General features: G+C 42.0%; 1 protein-coding gene across 4 annotated transcripts in view; it reads left to right on the top strand.

The window, feature by feature from the left end:
• The window catches only part of RBM46 (RNA binding motif protein 46), a 41,259-nt gene extending 25,256 nt beyond the window's left edge, over positions 1–16,003 (top strand). For 2 of the 4 annotated variants that reach the window (XM_075930098.1, XM_075930099.1), the window contains one exon: positions 12,134–15,998. Coding sequence is in view for 1 of the 4 variants with exons in the window: in XM_075930099.1 (XP_075786214.1) it covers positions 12,134–12,144 (11 nt within the window). In the remaining 3 variants the exon portion in view is untranslated. Of the gene's footprint in view, positions 1–8,388; positions 11,302–12,133 lie in introns of all 4 variants that reach the window. The other 2 variants (XR_012904171.1, XR_012904170.1) reach the window with 2 other exon arrangements.
• Positions 16,004–16,214: the final 211 nt, after the last annotated feature.

Genomic DNA, 16,214 nt, shown 5'->3' on the forward strand with positions numbered 1-16,214 from the left:
GATGGAATAGTCTTGAGACTATACACAAGATTCATACCCAAAATTGTCTCCCATTTCCATGTCACCGAACCAATGATCCTGCTAACCTTTTTCCCGAAGCCCCATGCCTCACCACGAGAAGCGGTCCTACGCTCCTTGGACACCCCCGCAGGGCCTTAGCATTCTACATAGATTGCACTAAACCTTTCAGGCGTACGGACCACTTATTCGTCTCCTTGGCACAGAGGTCAAAGGATCAATGCTTCTCTTCCCAAAGGATTTCCAATCTCGTAACCTCGTGCATAACGCAGTCGTACGCAGCGAAAGACTTACCCCTTCCATCCCAATCACGCGCCTACTCCACTAGAGCCATGGCCACATCTACAGCGTTTCATAGAGGGGTATCTCTGAAGGACATCTGCAGGACGGCAACCTGGTCCTCATATGAAACCTTCGCCAAACACTATTCTATTTCTCTAGTCACTCGTTCAGATGGGGCAGTGGCGACTGCAGTGCTCTTCACAGCGGATAAATAGGGACTCCTTACCCTCCTTCCGTTCTGGCGACTACTGTTACGCAGTCACTCATAGTGGAGCACCCGCGGGGACATCCCCGAAGAAGAAAGCAAAGTTACTCAACTTCGGTGCAGTAACTGTCGTTCTTCGAGGTGGTATCCCCGCGGGTGCTCCACTACCCGCCCTTCTCCCCGCTTCGGAGTCCTCTCTCTCTCTTTCTGCTCTTGTCTCTTACAGACTCCGAGGCAGTCTTGAGGAACTGGCGAGACAAAAGAGCGCAAAAGCCGTGAGCCTGCAGCACCTGCGCGGTCCAGCCAAACACTGCTCATCACAAGCTTCTGTCTGCGGCGCCGGGACAAGCTCAACACCCATAGTGGAGCACCCGCGGGGACATCACCTCGAAGAACAACAGTTACTGTACCGAAGGTGAATAACTTCGCTTTTTGCACAAGAAAAAGTACAGTAGGTCATCAGAAGACAGGGCTTTCTGTGCAAGAGTTATTCCTCTTTCTACAAGGAATAAGCCTTTTTGCACAAGAGCTCTTGCGCAAAAAGGCGTGTGTGGATGGACAATAGGGGTTTCTTGCACAAGAAACCCCTATCGGAAAAAGCAGTGCTTTGATGGCAGTTTGGACGCTCTCTTGCACAAAAGCCCATGGCAGTGTGGATGTGCTCTCACACAAGAACTTTTTGCAGAAGATCTCTTCAAAAAGTTCTTGTGCAAGAAGCCTGCAGTGTAGACATAGTCCCCAATTCTTCTTTGAGTGGTCCCCGTGGGTGCTCCACTCAAGGTGTCGGGTCCCGACCCAGTGCTGCTAGTCGGAGATTTCCAGAGCCGTAGCCGGGCCGGATCACGCATGCCTGAGAGCAGCGCGGCGTTCGTGCCTTTGCAACGTCTCGCGGTCCGGCCCCCCCTCGTTAATTCCTCTCAACCGCCTGTGGTTGCTGGCGGAGTGCCGTTTATCTCCTCAGAGAGAAGCCGTTTCTTTAAAAAAAAAAAAAAAAGAAGAAGAAGAAGAAAAAATCATAGATAGTTAACTCTGGTTCATATAGTTAGGTAGGTAGTAGTTAATTGTTGAATTCCTTAAAAAACTTTTTTTCTATAGTTACTATTCTTAGTTTATTAGATTACTTGTATATAGTTACGCTGAGCAAGCATCATGCCTGGGTCACCCGGGTTTAAACAGTGTGCACAATGTAAGGAGGCCATGCCTGCATCTGACGGGCACGAAGCTTGTGTCAGATGCCTAGGAGAATCGCATGTGCCACAGAAATGCGCCCATTGCGCGAAATTGACACTGAGGGCATGCAGGGAGAGAGACATGCGATTAAAACTACTCCTGTGCGATAAGGCGTTACAGCCTTCTGAGGACCAGGTCTCAGAACATCCTGCAGGGCAGAAAAGGAGATCGCAATCGCTCACGGTAATGGTGTCAAAGAGGAAGAAAGCTTCTCCTACGCGCTCTCTTCTATCCACTTCACTGTCCCGGGTCAGTCAGGGACACAAGCCTGGTATGTCCGGGACGGCGGGACAGCCAGTAAAAACACATCAGACGCTGCCGGTAATGCCTGCACCTCCAAGCTGCTTGTCATCGGCACCGGCTCTACACCCCTCTAAGCGCCCGGCTCACCGGGAGCGATCGGCACCGCCAGAGGTGCTTGAGCTGCTACTGTCTGCGCAGCCGCAAACTCTAGCGGCACTGCAAGCGGCTCAGATAAGCCATGACAAGCCGGCGCTGCAGACTGCACTGGAATCGGCAGTGATAGACGGCACCGGGGAGCAGCACAAACAGGCCCGACAGCAGAGCGCCCCGCACCGTGCCGAGTTGGCACCGGGAAATCACGCTCCATTGGCAGTCTTAGTGGACAGGGAGCTGGCCATGGTGCCGTGCAGGATCCTAGCGCAGCAGCATGATAGCACTGTGCACGTGATGGAGGGTCAATCCCCTCCCCCCTGTCCCTGTCCCTTACCAGTAGAAGGGAGGGAGGCTGCTCCTGCCTCTAAAGTCCCTACAAAGGCTGCTAGGAAGTCAATGCTGAGACACTCTATTTCACCATCACCTGAACCTTCGTTTTCACCGTACCATTCAGCGAGGGTCAGAGATTGCTCAGCGTCTCACAGCCAAACAATGCCCTCCCCACGATGGAGATCGAGGTCTCGTCGGTCTGGTCATCGCGACCGGTATTCCTATTATCATCGGGGATCATCATATAGATCTTGCTCACCAAGTTACTCCCCTCCGAGATCTTATCATGGGGGTATGTTAGCCGATATTCCTCGCGGCGATCGTCCCCTGAGCACTTCAATTACAGGAGTCACCGATCATCCTATGAATATGGGAGACCTCACTCTCATTCTCATCTATGCTGCTGCCAGACTCCTCGTGAATCACGACAATCACCTCCGATCCAAGATTGTAAAAGGGCGACACCTTGTCTGGAGACCCCCTTAGCCTCAGCTCACCTGTCGGAGCCCGAGGAAGGTCAAATCTCGGATACGGACGATCACCCGCATACTATATCTCCAGAAGATATTTCGTCATCCTCCCCAGACGATGCTGTGTTTGCGGGGGATTCCTCTCCTCCTGACGACACAAAAGAATTTCAGGATCTTTTTAGGAGGGTGGCTCAGTCTCAGGATGTTCAGCTATCAGATGTTCCGACGAAACAATTCAAACTCTGGAGAAATTTACATCCTAAGCAACGATCTAAGGTTGCTCTCCCTATTGATGAGGCAATCCTCCAGTCAGCAGCAGAAATTTGGCATACCTCGGCTTCGACTCCTCCAACTTCAAAACCGGCGGAAAAACGTTATTTTGTCTCCTCTAAAGATTCAGAATTTCTCTTTACTCACCCTCAACCAAACTCCTTGGTCGTCGACGCAGCTCTTCAAAGAGCTAAGAACCCACAGCTGAAAAATGTAGGGGCAGATAAGGAGGCCAAGAAGTTGGACATATTTGGCCGCAAAGTATACTCATCGGCCACGTTACTTCTTTGCATTGCGAATTATGCAGCTCTGTTGGCAAACCATAGTTTTGATAATATCGCGAAACTTACAGACCTGGCCCAAAGAACATCGGAGGCCGATAAAGAGCTTTTAACGGTCAATCCTCAAGGAAGGCTATGCGTGTTCGAAGGCAAATCTCCAGATAGCTATGGATGTAGCAGACACGGCGGCTAGAGGGGTAGCAACAGCAGTGTCTATGAGACGTTCGTCCTGGCTCGCCACAGCGGCAGTACCCAAGGAGTTGCACTCCAAGGTCGAAGACCTTCCGTTTGACAGGGTAAAATTATTCGCGGAAAAGACCGATGAAGTACTTCATACTGGCAAAGACTCAAGAACGACACTCCGTACGCTGGGAATGTACATCCCACCATTCCGTCGTCGTCGTTATTTCCCGTATCGGAGACGGTATGACTATCAGTCTCGTAGACAACCAAATCGCACGTTTGACCAGTCACGACTTAGACAGCAACCTCAGCGAAGGCGTCCACCACCACCTAAAGTGGCCGGCACGTCCGTCTCAAAACAGCAAGTTTGACTTCTTTATCGAGAGCATGCGAACTCCGCCAATCGTTGTACACACAGACCCCAATTTCCACCATCGTTTACAACCCTATCATCACCAATGGGTCAAAATAACATCAGACAAATGGGTACTGGAAGTCATAAAGGTCGGCTTCACCATTCCCTTCACTTCCATTCCCTCCACCACCCCACCTTCCCTGTCCCTTTTCAGGGACCCATCTCACGAAGAACTCCTGCGACAAGAAGCTCATTGTCTCCTTTCCATCGGAGCGATAGAGAGGGTCCCAGATCAGTTCAAGGGAAGAGGGTTTTATTCGAGATACTTCCTAACAGAAAAAAAAACGGGAGGATGGAGACCCATTCTCGATCTACGCCGTCTAAATCGTTATCTCCGCAGGCAGCGCTTCAAAATGGTGACTTTGAACTCTATAATTCCGTCCCTTGATTACAACGATTGGTTCGCTGCTCTCGACTTACAAGACGCGTATTTTCACATCACAATACACCCTGCTCACAGATGTTTTCTCTGATTTGTGATAAACGACGATCATTTCCAGTATTGGGTTCTGCCATTTGGTCTCGCTTCAGCACCCAGAGCTTTCTCAAAGACCCTGGCTGTCATAGCAGCTCATCTGTGTCAGCTACGGGTGGTAATATTCCCGTACCTTGACGATTGCTTGATAAAAGGTTCCACGCAGCAAGACGCGTCACAGATGGTAGCGACGGTCGAACAAACATTCGATTCCCTCGGTCTTCTCTTGAACAAATAAAAGTCAAAACTTATCCCGTCTCAGACTATAAAATTCATAGGGGCGAACCTGGATTCTCGCATGGCGAGGGCATACTTACCGCAGGAAAGGTTTCAGGCGATCAAGGATCTCATCTCCATACTCAATGGGAATGTGAGTGTCCCCATTCACACTTGCCTCCGTCTCCTGGGACACATGGCTGCTGCCACTGTTGTAGTTCCGCATGCGCGACTTCATCTGAGAAACCTCCAACACGGGTGACGGTTTATGCACCCATGAGGCACGACATCCACAAGGCAGTATGGCTACCTTCACATGTTCAAAGATCTCTGCTTTGGTGGACAAAAGAACGAAATCTCTTGTTGGGAGTGCCATTCCACCGACAACAACCATAGATACTGATAACGTCGGATGCTTCACTCCTTGGCTGGGGTGCACACATGGGCAACGAGCGAATTCAAGGCAAATGGTCTCTCAGCGAGAGACGCCTTCACATCAATCAATTAGAGCTTTGGGCAATGTTCTATGCATGCAAACATTTTCTCCCACATATCAAAGGTCTTACAGTAAGTATACTGACGGACAATGTAGCAGCGATGTATTATGTGAACAGGCAGGGAGGAGCACGATCACGCTCCCTATGCACCGAGGCAGTGCGGTGTTGGAATTGGTGCATACAGAACAACATAACCATAATAGCATCATACTTACCTGGCACCGCCAATGTACTTGCAGATTCCCTCAGCAGACGTTTTCCCATAGACCACGAGTGGGAAATACGGACAGATGTAGTTCGTGCGATATTTCGCAAATGGGGTATGCCACTGGTAGACCTCTTCGCAACGGCCAACAAGAAGTGTCTCCTATATTGCTCCAGGGCAGGGCTCGGCAAGGGCTCCCTCGGCGATGCGCTTCTGGTCAGATGGAAGAGGGCACTTCTGTATGCTTCCCCCCCCACGGCCCTTATCTCCAGGACACTGGAAAAAATCAGAGCAGAGGCGGCGACTATCATTTTACTAGCACCAGCCTGGCCCAGACAAGCCTGGTACCCATTTTTACATAGGATGTCGATACAGCCACCATATCCCCTCCCTCTCCACCAAGATCTTCTTTCTCAGGAACAAGGCTCGCTGCTACATCCCAGACTCGAGTCTTTACATCTGACAGCATGGCTCCTGAGTGGTTAAAAGGAGATGAAAACCTGTGTTCTGAACAGGTAAAAATGGTACTTCTACGCAGCAGGAAAGAATCTACACGGAACACTTACCTGGCGAAATGGCAGAGATTTTCTAAGTGGTGTATTCAGAATAACATACAACTGCTTTAATCTCCTCTGCATTACGTTTTTGACTACATCCTTCATCTATGAAATTCGGGACTTGTGTTGTCATCTTTAAAGGTGCACTTAGCAGCTATTAGTGCCTTCCACCATCCAGTAGAGGGTTCCTCGCTCTTCTCTCATCAAATTACAAAGAGGTTTTTAAAAGGGCTCATGAACTTATACCCACCGTGAAGGGTACCACCCCCTTCCTGGAATCTCGACCTAGTATTGGATACCATTATGTACCCCCCCTTTGAACCTCTAGCGTCGGTTTCCTTACATATGCTAACCATGAAAACAGTCTTTTTACTGGCAATCACATCAGTGAGAAGAGTGAGTGAGCTGGGGGCGTTGATGGCAAGCCCTCCTTTCATGGTTTTCTCTAAAGACGCGGTAACATTACGATTTCACCCAGCCTTTATCCCCAAGGTCTGCTCTCCTTTCCACATTAACGAGCCTGTTTTACCCAAAGCCTCACTTTTCAAGTAAGGACGCTCTTTTTCACACGCTCGATGTCTGACGTGCACTTTCTTTCTATGTAGACAGAACCCGCCAGTGTCGGCGCACGGACAGGCTGTTCGTATCAATGGCACAGAGATCCAAGGGCGAGGCACTTTCTACCTAACGCATTGCTAAATTGATTACGCTTTGTATTACAAATTGTCATTCGATCTGGAACAAGCCTCTTTCTTCTTTGCCTCGGGCTCACTCTACGCGAGCAGTTGCAACATCCACGGCTTTCGCAAGGGGAGCTCCCCTTGCGGACATCTGTCGCGCTGCTACCTGGGTTTCTAGTGTAACTTTTGTGTGTCATTACGCCATAAATAGAAGGTGGGCTTCCGATGCCACGGTGGCCTCCGCAGTTTTATCCACAGTAGAAGATAACTGACCCGGAGCGCATTCTGGGTTACTGCTTTGTAGTCACCTTGAGTGGAGCACCCACGGGGACCACTCGAAGAAGAAGAAGAAGAGGTTACTCACCTTGTGTAGTAACGATGGTTCTTCGAGATGTGCCCACGTGGGTGCTCCACGCCCCACCCTCCTTCCCGCTCTGGGTCTTTTCTGCTTTATCTTTCAGAGACCGAGAGGTGAGAGGAACTGACGGGGGGGGGGCCGGACTGTGAGACGTTGCAAAGACGCGAACGCCGCGCGCTGCTCTCAGGCATGCGCGGTCCGGCCCAGCTACGGCTCTGGAAATCTCCGACTAGCGGCGCCGGGTCGGGACCCGACACCTTGAGTGGAGCACCCACGGGGACACATCTCGAAGAACCATCGTTACTACACAAGGTGAGTAACCTCTTCTTCATCACTTGTTCCATTTATACTGTATGTGAGAGACTTTCTTGAATTTCATAGCCAAACTTTCTAAAAATAGGGGAAGTGAGTTGTAGCTCACGAAAGCTTATGCTCTAATACCCTAATAAATTTGTTAGTCTTTAAAGTGTCACCAGACTCCTTGTTTTTGCTGAAACAGACTACCATGGATATCTCTCTGAATTCGAAGTATAATTAAGCAGAAGTTTTGAACTATTCATGTTTAAAACTATGGATTTTCCACTGATTTAAATAAAGTTTCTGTGTAAACAGTAATACAGTGCTTGGTAATAACAAGGTATTCCTGGACTTCAAGTGCATTGCAAGGCCTAAGGCCAAAGGCAGATACTGTGGTAGAAATTGTGGTGGTGTTGAATAGACTTTCTTAATGAAGATGACTATTTTTATCTTTTGTGTCAGAAGTGGGTAGTTAACAATTCTGCCTACATGTGTAATTGTACTGAAAACTTTTTGGAATATCTTTGATGAATATTTTCTGTTGTCAGAATATTGTGCATTTGTAAAGTAACTTATAGTGATAACCAGGGCTTGCTGAACTACAGCGAGCCCCGCTCACCAGCCATGCTGGCCGGCGATCTGCGCATGCGCAGATCGTTCTGCACATGCGCAGATCGCCTGAACCCGGCTCTTCCGGGTTACAATCTGCTCGCCACGGGTAAGTAGATTGTATAATTTGTCGAGCCCTGGTGATAACACCCAAAGGGTGTTATCTTTATTCACACTGAGTAGTACCTGATTTCACAAGTAGCCAGGGTGACTTTTTATAGAGTTGAGGCTCATCAAGGTGGGTAAGGATATCAAATTCTGTTCCTTTTAAAATCTTTTTTTAATGACAGATATGAAAATGTTTACTGCAGTTATATTTTTTGTAAATAATTGTCCTTTTTAATGTCTTACTATAGAATATATATATATATATAGTATTCTCTAAAACCTATTTCTCTTCATTCTCTTACATAGGTCTGTACTGAGGGGATGATATTCCTTCTGTGAATTTAGTGGAGACAGAAAGAAACTGAAACTTCTGGAAAGTTGCTTTAGAATGTATTGGAAATCTGATTGATTAGTTATTTGCTGTGTATATATGAGCAGACAACAGTCTAGTAGTTCTCATATTTGTTTCCAGTTAAAGAAAAATATTTTCCATCTTGCATGTTGGCTTCCTTTTATCAAAGCCTCATAGGTCCTTTGTAGCAGAGTTTTTGAACTTCCATGTTTTTTGGCTAGTTTTTTAGTAGTTGATGTTTGGATCATCAGATTTTTTTTTAAATCAATCTATTTTGAAGAAGGCATCCAACAAATGAACCTGTGATAACCATCACAGAAAGAGGGAAGTCAGTGTAGTATTTTAATCTACTGCTGGGTATCGAGAATAGATGCAGTATCTTAGAAATGGGATTTCAATTTCTCTGCGTGCCACATCATATATGGATCTTTCTTCCTGTGTTCATAAAAAGGGTTTAGTCTGCCTCCCTCCCCTAGCCTTCCACAGTGATCTGTTCATGATCAGAGATTCTTGCAGGTAAATGGTTGGGGGGGAAGCATGTTGTTCCCCAATTTGATACAATTTCTCACACACTGTGTGAACTCTCATACAAAGCCTTTGGTGATCATTAGGAGCCTCCATAGCTAAAGGTGGAGTCCCTAGTATTGTGGCTCTAATGGAACTTCACTGCACAGCGGGGAGGTGCAAAGGGTTAGAGCTGCTGTGAGGATTTGTGTCCTCTTGTGAATTCTAGGAGATCTACCAGGTTTGTGGTGGCTGCTCTATGGGGTAGATACGTCTTGGTCCCGTCCTCTAACACGACAATGCAGGGTCACCTCAATGTGAAAATCCTTATGAATATTCCTTGACTCTTAGTTGCTGTTTATGGTTTTAATGTGTAAACAGAATACTTAGGCCTGTGTGTTTTCATCCCAATTCACAGGAATATTCAGAAACCTAAATACTGCAGACTACACAGATTTTGATTGTTATGGATAGATTACAGTGTTCCTAGAATTTATCTACAGTAAGTCTCTTAGTGATTTCTTCAGTGCTTTTTCTTTTTTCTTTTTCTGCTCATTGTAATGAGTCTGTAGGAAAGTTCATTACAATTTCTTGTTTTTAATTCCAGTTCATCATTTTGTCATGTTGTTCAGCTAGCTGTATAAATTCTGAAGTATAGGGAACATAAACATTTTGAGTTTAGTTAGTGTGTTCAACATAGTAACTTGTAAATCAAGGACAAAACAGATAATTCCCCTGAGAAACTTTTTGTTCTTGGCCTGGCTTTTAAAGCAGTAATTTTAATATAAATATTTAATACTGTTGTTTTCTCAAAAGTACCAATAGCCAGGATCCACCTTTCTACAGATTATTGAATAAAGAAACCTTTCTTTTCATGATGCCGTGATTTAAACATCCGGCCTTTCATTTTACCATTTAATTGATCCTTTTTTTTCAATATGGTCTCAATTTACTTTACCAAAATTCAGGATGTATTTGTTGGGGTTATTATAGAGAAATAGAGAATCTTTCCCATAGCCTGAAATTCTGATACCACCAGACTTTTAAAAATACTAACATTATCCCAGTTCTATGAATCAGTCTGTTAAAATAACAGGCTTAACTAAGATGTTCTCAGACTAGTTACTTTTTTTTTCCTGAGGATAATTTAATCATACAGTGTATACCAGAAACTGATTCTTCTGGAAGCGTTTTTCATAAAGGGGAGACTTAGTTTGTTTAGAAGGATTTAAATTGTTATGAGGTGCTCTTTACGGTTAGCACTACGGTTAGCACTACTGTTATTACAGTAATCTGTAATTTAGAAGCTTTTAAATATTTTGTAGGTGCAGGTTAAATTGTGGCTTGGTATTAGTTCTGAGCAAAGGGTAATATACAGTTGTGTCCCAGAATCCAGGGGGCAAACAATCTGCATCAGTTTATATTTAGTACAGATTACTTTTCCCAGTGCACCAATTCAGTTGCACTGGTTAGTGTGTTGAGGAGTTGAAGCCAAGGCTACTTTCCACCCCTTCCCAAAGAGATTGTTTTCCCTTTATTGCTTCCTGCAGAGAGACCCATTGCTCACCCTTGCAACTGCCTTAGCTAGGCTTCAGCCTGGTTTTGAATATAGTAGGAGCCACACAAGTCAAGTTGATTTTTTGATTGAGGTCTGATTTTTTTTTTAAAGAAGGACCTCAACCCGACATCTAATTTTGATTGCACTTTGCAACCACAGGCAATTTTATGTTTGAACTTGGAGCTTCTACCTTGAAAATCAGGCCTTATACATACAGATGCAAAATACTGTATTGTGATCTGAGGCTTTCATTCACCTCTAGTTTTCCTTTTGTGACAGTGCTGAAGTTTAATGGTGACATGAGAGAAAAAATTGTGCTAATATCTATTGGTGTGTCTTTGTGATGCATAAATAAAACAGAATTTTTTAAAAAGTCAAATCCTTCCTTTTACATTAGAAATTAAGGTCTGATCTGCTCTAAAAACAGATTAGATTATTAATAATTATTTAAGTTTGAATTGTGAGTGCTCAGCACTTCTGAGAGCCATGTCTTAAACTTATTTTCCTCAGTTTCTCCTTCTGTTTAAAGGGGGATACTTGAACCCACTCAGCTGAGTTGTTGAAGGGTTAAACAATCAAATATTTAAGACATTTTGAAAATAAGTTTTTATTCATTCCTGAATATTTAATTATACCGTTGGAAAATTTTTGTAATGGAGTATCCTAGTATTCCATATACTTCAAGCAGAGATGACAACATTGTCTTGAAGATTCAGTTATTCTCTGTCTCCACTGCTTACAGACAGGGAGCATAACCTCATCAGTCTGGATCTGTGTAGGAGAATTTGGAGAAAATAAATGTCAGGTAAGAAATATAGACTTGGTGAGTTGGGTCAAATTCATCCCTGGCATAACTTGATTCCTTCCATGGACTTTTTACTAGACATGAAGTTGGCTCATTTTATTGGGCTGCTAAATGTTGAGATCATGTCACCTTATTCTAAGTAGTCTCACTGAAATAAGCAGGATAGCTCGTGAATAATTTATTGTGTGGCAGAATGTAGCACTCCAAAATGTATTGTTTAAGGATATATATTTAATGTGTTGAATAAAATCAAGTGAAATAAAAAGGCTGATGATACAAAATTTTGTATTTTTATTTTTTTGAATAACTGGAGTTACTATAATATACAGCTTTCATCTTGGATATAGTATAAACAAATACATTCAGTATATCAGAAGATACAGTGGATCTGATGTCAATTTACATGAAGGCCCCATTTCAGAGCAAGAGCATGTAAAGGTCTTTACAGTAAATTGTAATCAGTGCTTGGGTTTATATGTATGTCTATAAATAAATAAAAATAAGCCACTAAAACTGTTGATGTTATGGATAACATAATAACTGACAGTTGGATGTCAGACACTTCTTAAAAAAACTTACTTGATGAAAAGTATCTTAATTTTTTACTCTGATCTGGTGCATGGATCTGCCTGCGCAGTTGTCAGTGAAAGATCAGAGCCTTTGCTTGTAAATTCATCAATTACAGATATATATGTTTTTGTTATAAGTGTTATTTATTGGAAAATTAAATTTTGAAAAAGATTACCTGTTCTAGTGTCAACACTGAAAATTATACTGAACTTTTTAAATAGCTTCCATTTTTGTAACTTCTCCTATTTTTTTTCTTAACTAGGTCCTTTCTGATGATGTTTGAGCTTATTCCACTGCTGTTGGTCTCATTCCTGTTGGCTAAACATTTATTCTTCTTGACTTCATTAAGTTAATACTTGTCAGAAATTTGAGGTATAGCATTTACAGAATTATAAGGCTACTGCAGTCACCTTAAACCGACTTTATTTTCTTTTCCCTCTAAAGATAGTATACAATACTTGCTGGAAGCCAGGTCTACTTTTATTTCCCTAGAATCAATTGTGCACTTTTTTTTTGGCTTGAACTACCATGAAGAGCATAGTTGTGGCTTTGAAAAATTCAGAAGTTATAATTTTGGAGAAAAGGATAATAACACTTTATGGTGTAAGAGAATTACTGGAAAATTAAATGTGTTTATTGGGAAACAACAATTCTACAAATAGTATCTCTGTATTTTAAATGGTTTATTTTAAAAATTAGTGAAGTGTATTTCATTTTATTTATTTTAGCTAATGTTTTATTAATAGAGTGTTTGTTTTAAAGAATTGATTTATGTAAAATTGTATGACCAATAATACTTTAAGAATGGTAAATAAACTAGACTTTTACAAAGGTTTACAGTAGTATGTAAATCAAATATTGGCAAAGTAATCTGGTTAAAATACCCCACTGTCCACATTTCTATAGTTTTGTATTGTAAATAATAAATCTTAGAAAAAAGCAAAAATGAACTGGCTACACTACTTTTCTTTCAGAGATGAAATCCCTGTATTTCAGTACCAGATCTAATTTGGAAGAAAATTAATATCTTGTGGTAGCAAGATAAATCAGAATTTTGTTTCTGCAAAGTTAGAAATGTGGAAAACAAATTTGTTAGTGGAAAGATAACTTTCCATTCAAATCTGTAGTCCTGGTATAGAAGTATATCAATGAAGTACAGGTATTTTTATATCATATACTGGTAAAATAGGAATTGCGATGTGACAGATTAGCATAGTCTCCATCAGTTGAGGATTGAAACACATTAGAAAATGACTTTTTTTGTGGAGTAGTCCATTTTGTCTCTTTGAGTTACATTTTGTATTTATAGACTTACATGCAAAATAACTTCATTTATTTATGTACAGACTACAATTCTGATCACAGCTCATTTCACTTTTTAATGTCTCAGTCTCTCCTGGGGCACCCAGTGTGCTTCCATATACATTAAGGCTTTATTCTTATCCAATCTACCCCTTATCACAAACAATTTTGTTTGCTAATGGCAGCAGTGTTAGACAGCGAACATATATCTCTTAGGCCTCATTCTTCTGAAGAAAAAGTATATTAATATGAAAGCTTAATTTTTAGTTTTTAATTGGGTCTGCGCAATTCATTTTCACAAGTAAAATATATTTTTTCCATATAGGGAACTTTTCACATTTCAGTAAATATAAGAATTTTATTAGCAATTGTCAGAAGATAAAGTTCAAAAATTGTTTTTCTTGGCCTGAGTACTATAGATTGATATGCCTTTTATCTGTTTATGGTTCCTGGTTAAATTGTGGGCAATAGAACCCAGTGGTTTATGTTGAGAATTTTTCAAACAATTACTTTGCTGAATAATATCTTTTTAATTTGTATAAATATTGGTTGTAATCTTGTTACTAAGGATCATTCTTATGTTGAAGATTAGTAGTTATTTAGCCAGAAGGCAACTATTATGTGGCCAAAAGTGATGCAAGAGGAAGATTTTAAGAAATGTTTTATTTTAACTTTAAATAATTTACTATTGTGATCCTCTGCATATTTTTAGTTAAGTAAGTACTGCTTTAAGTTATACATTTTCTTACTTTTTATTCTATTAATTTATTCACAGTTAAAATTGTTAAGCTTCATCTGTGTTTGGTATTAACTGTATAGTAGTTCTGTTTTAAGAGTTGTGCTGTTTTTTGAATGTTGAAATCATGTGTTAATTTCTGTACTTGAATTCAAATATTTTGACATTAAATTTATGCTGTTCTTTAAAATATATTTGTGCGGTTTGTGTATATTGTTGAATATTCAACATTGTTTAGAAAAATTTTAGAGACTATCAGATAGTACTTTTGGGGCTCATTCTCCACCAATAGATTTCAGTGTCAAAGCGCCCTTTGATTTCTATGGAAGCACTCACGTATGAGCTTAACTTTAAGCACATGCGTAGTGCATTTGGTAGAGGCAGCTTTGAAAGTAAACTAACTTTATTTTAAGAGATGGCATCTGAATTGGGTGAGGGTTGATAAATTAGCTTGTTAGTTTGGCATGTTTCACTATTGCATACAAAAATTAAGATGTGGACCAACATTGGGATTCTTGTTCTTTTGGTCAGTGAAGCTTAAATACGAAGCATATATAATCAAAATGCTAATGCTGTTTATCAGTCAGTTCAGGAATAACATGGATGGCTGGTATAGGAGAGGAGTTAAACTTCAGTCTAGCACACTTTTCCTTTTGATACAGGGGAAAAAGTACTTCAGTATTTATTATATTTTACAAAGTTCAATCAAATTGATTTCTTGAAGAGGGAAGCTTAACATCAGAGTGAGGCCCAGATTGCCTGGTATAATCTGCAACTTTGCATTTGCATTCAGGGTATCAGAAATCCTTTGTCTTGGCTCACTTTAATTTTTGAATACTTTTCATGGTGATTTCTTTAATATTTAAACTCTTTTTAACCAGTCAGTTGTGCATATGTGAAAATATGCTAAGTTTTATACATATACTGTTTGGACTTTTTGATGTGGAATCCTCAGGATCTGACTGGTCCCAAATGAGGGAATTTTCCAGACCAGGGGAGGTCTCCTTCCCCCAGTACACCATACCTACCCACCGCTGGTCCCATTTTTTGCCCCCTGCCTCCAGCTGGCTATGCTGCTGGCTTTGGCTGGGCTTGTCAGACACTGCCCCCCTCCCTGTTGTGGGGATCCTGGCCATGCCACCAGCCCTCCATATGCTGTGGGGCTCCTGGCTGTTGCCAGACTAGAGAGTCCCAGTTTAGGGAAGTACAAGTTTTACAAGAGAAAACACTTCATTTGGTATTGATAAGCAGTCCATGATACTAAGGTTAAACAGTGCTAACAGTAATCTGTACAAAAGTGTGAAATATTCCTGTACTGCTTTTGAAGGAATCTTGCCTATGTGGGGTGGGCCATGCAAGACTCTCTGGAACGTTAAAGCCTGTTGTCTATGCAGAGTGATCACAAGTGCAAAGGGAACGTGGGGCTTCCATGTCGCTTACCAATAAGTCAGCATGGGGAATTTATTTGGACAGGCTGTGGGACAGATATGTGATTTCATGACTACTTGTTAATGGGGGCTGGGGGTATCAGCAATTTTATACAAAGCCTTGAAGTAATAATTGTGAGGACTACATTGCAGCCATGCAGTCTGCCCATACAATGCCAGGTTTAACCTGCGCACCCCCACTTGAGCAAACACTAAGTGGGCTTTGCAACGGGGAATGAATTTGATCCTTTTCAGACTATCTTTGTGACTTCAGTAAACAGATTCATAAATATTTTCCCTAAGATAATTCAAGCTACTGTTGCTGTACAAAATGCTGACTGACCAAATGTATAAAGTCTTACAAAGAACTTGTTAAAATTTAATTGTATCAACAGTACTTGGTTATATGTAAGTTGAGTTAGGAATAAATACAGAATGTATTCCTGTCTGACTCTGGAAATTTTAAGTTTGTCTAATTCTGGAGTTAACAATGTTGTAAGAAACAAGCTAAAGAAATGACTTATGCACAGTGAATGTTGATCCAATTTCTGGTTTGAAATTGTGTGTAGTATACATATGCACTTTACACGAGGAATTTTTTTTTTTAGATCTTAAATTTATTTGCATGAGTACCTTCTCCTTTGATATAGCACACAAATGTGATTGTGTTCTTCAGATAACTGGAGAAATCTCTCAGTAGAACTTGTTAATCTTCAGGAAGGACAGCTGTCAAGAAATTGGGGGCGAAGGGTGGAGATCCATCCTAGATCTTTGTGGTTTCAACTGTTTTGTCAAATTTCAGAGATTCAAGATGGTTACACTGGCAGAAATCATATCTGCCTTGGAGAAAGGAGGATGGCTATCTGTGCTCGACCTTG

Source organism: Pelodiscus sinensis, chromosome 5 (genome assembly GCF_049634645.1).
Source record: "Pelodiscus sinensis isolate JC-2024 chromosome 5, ASM4963464v1, whole genome shotgun sequence".
NCBI classification, from domain to species: Eukaryota; Metazoa; Chordata; order Testudines; family Trionychidae; genus Pelodiscus; species Pelodiscus sinensis.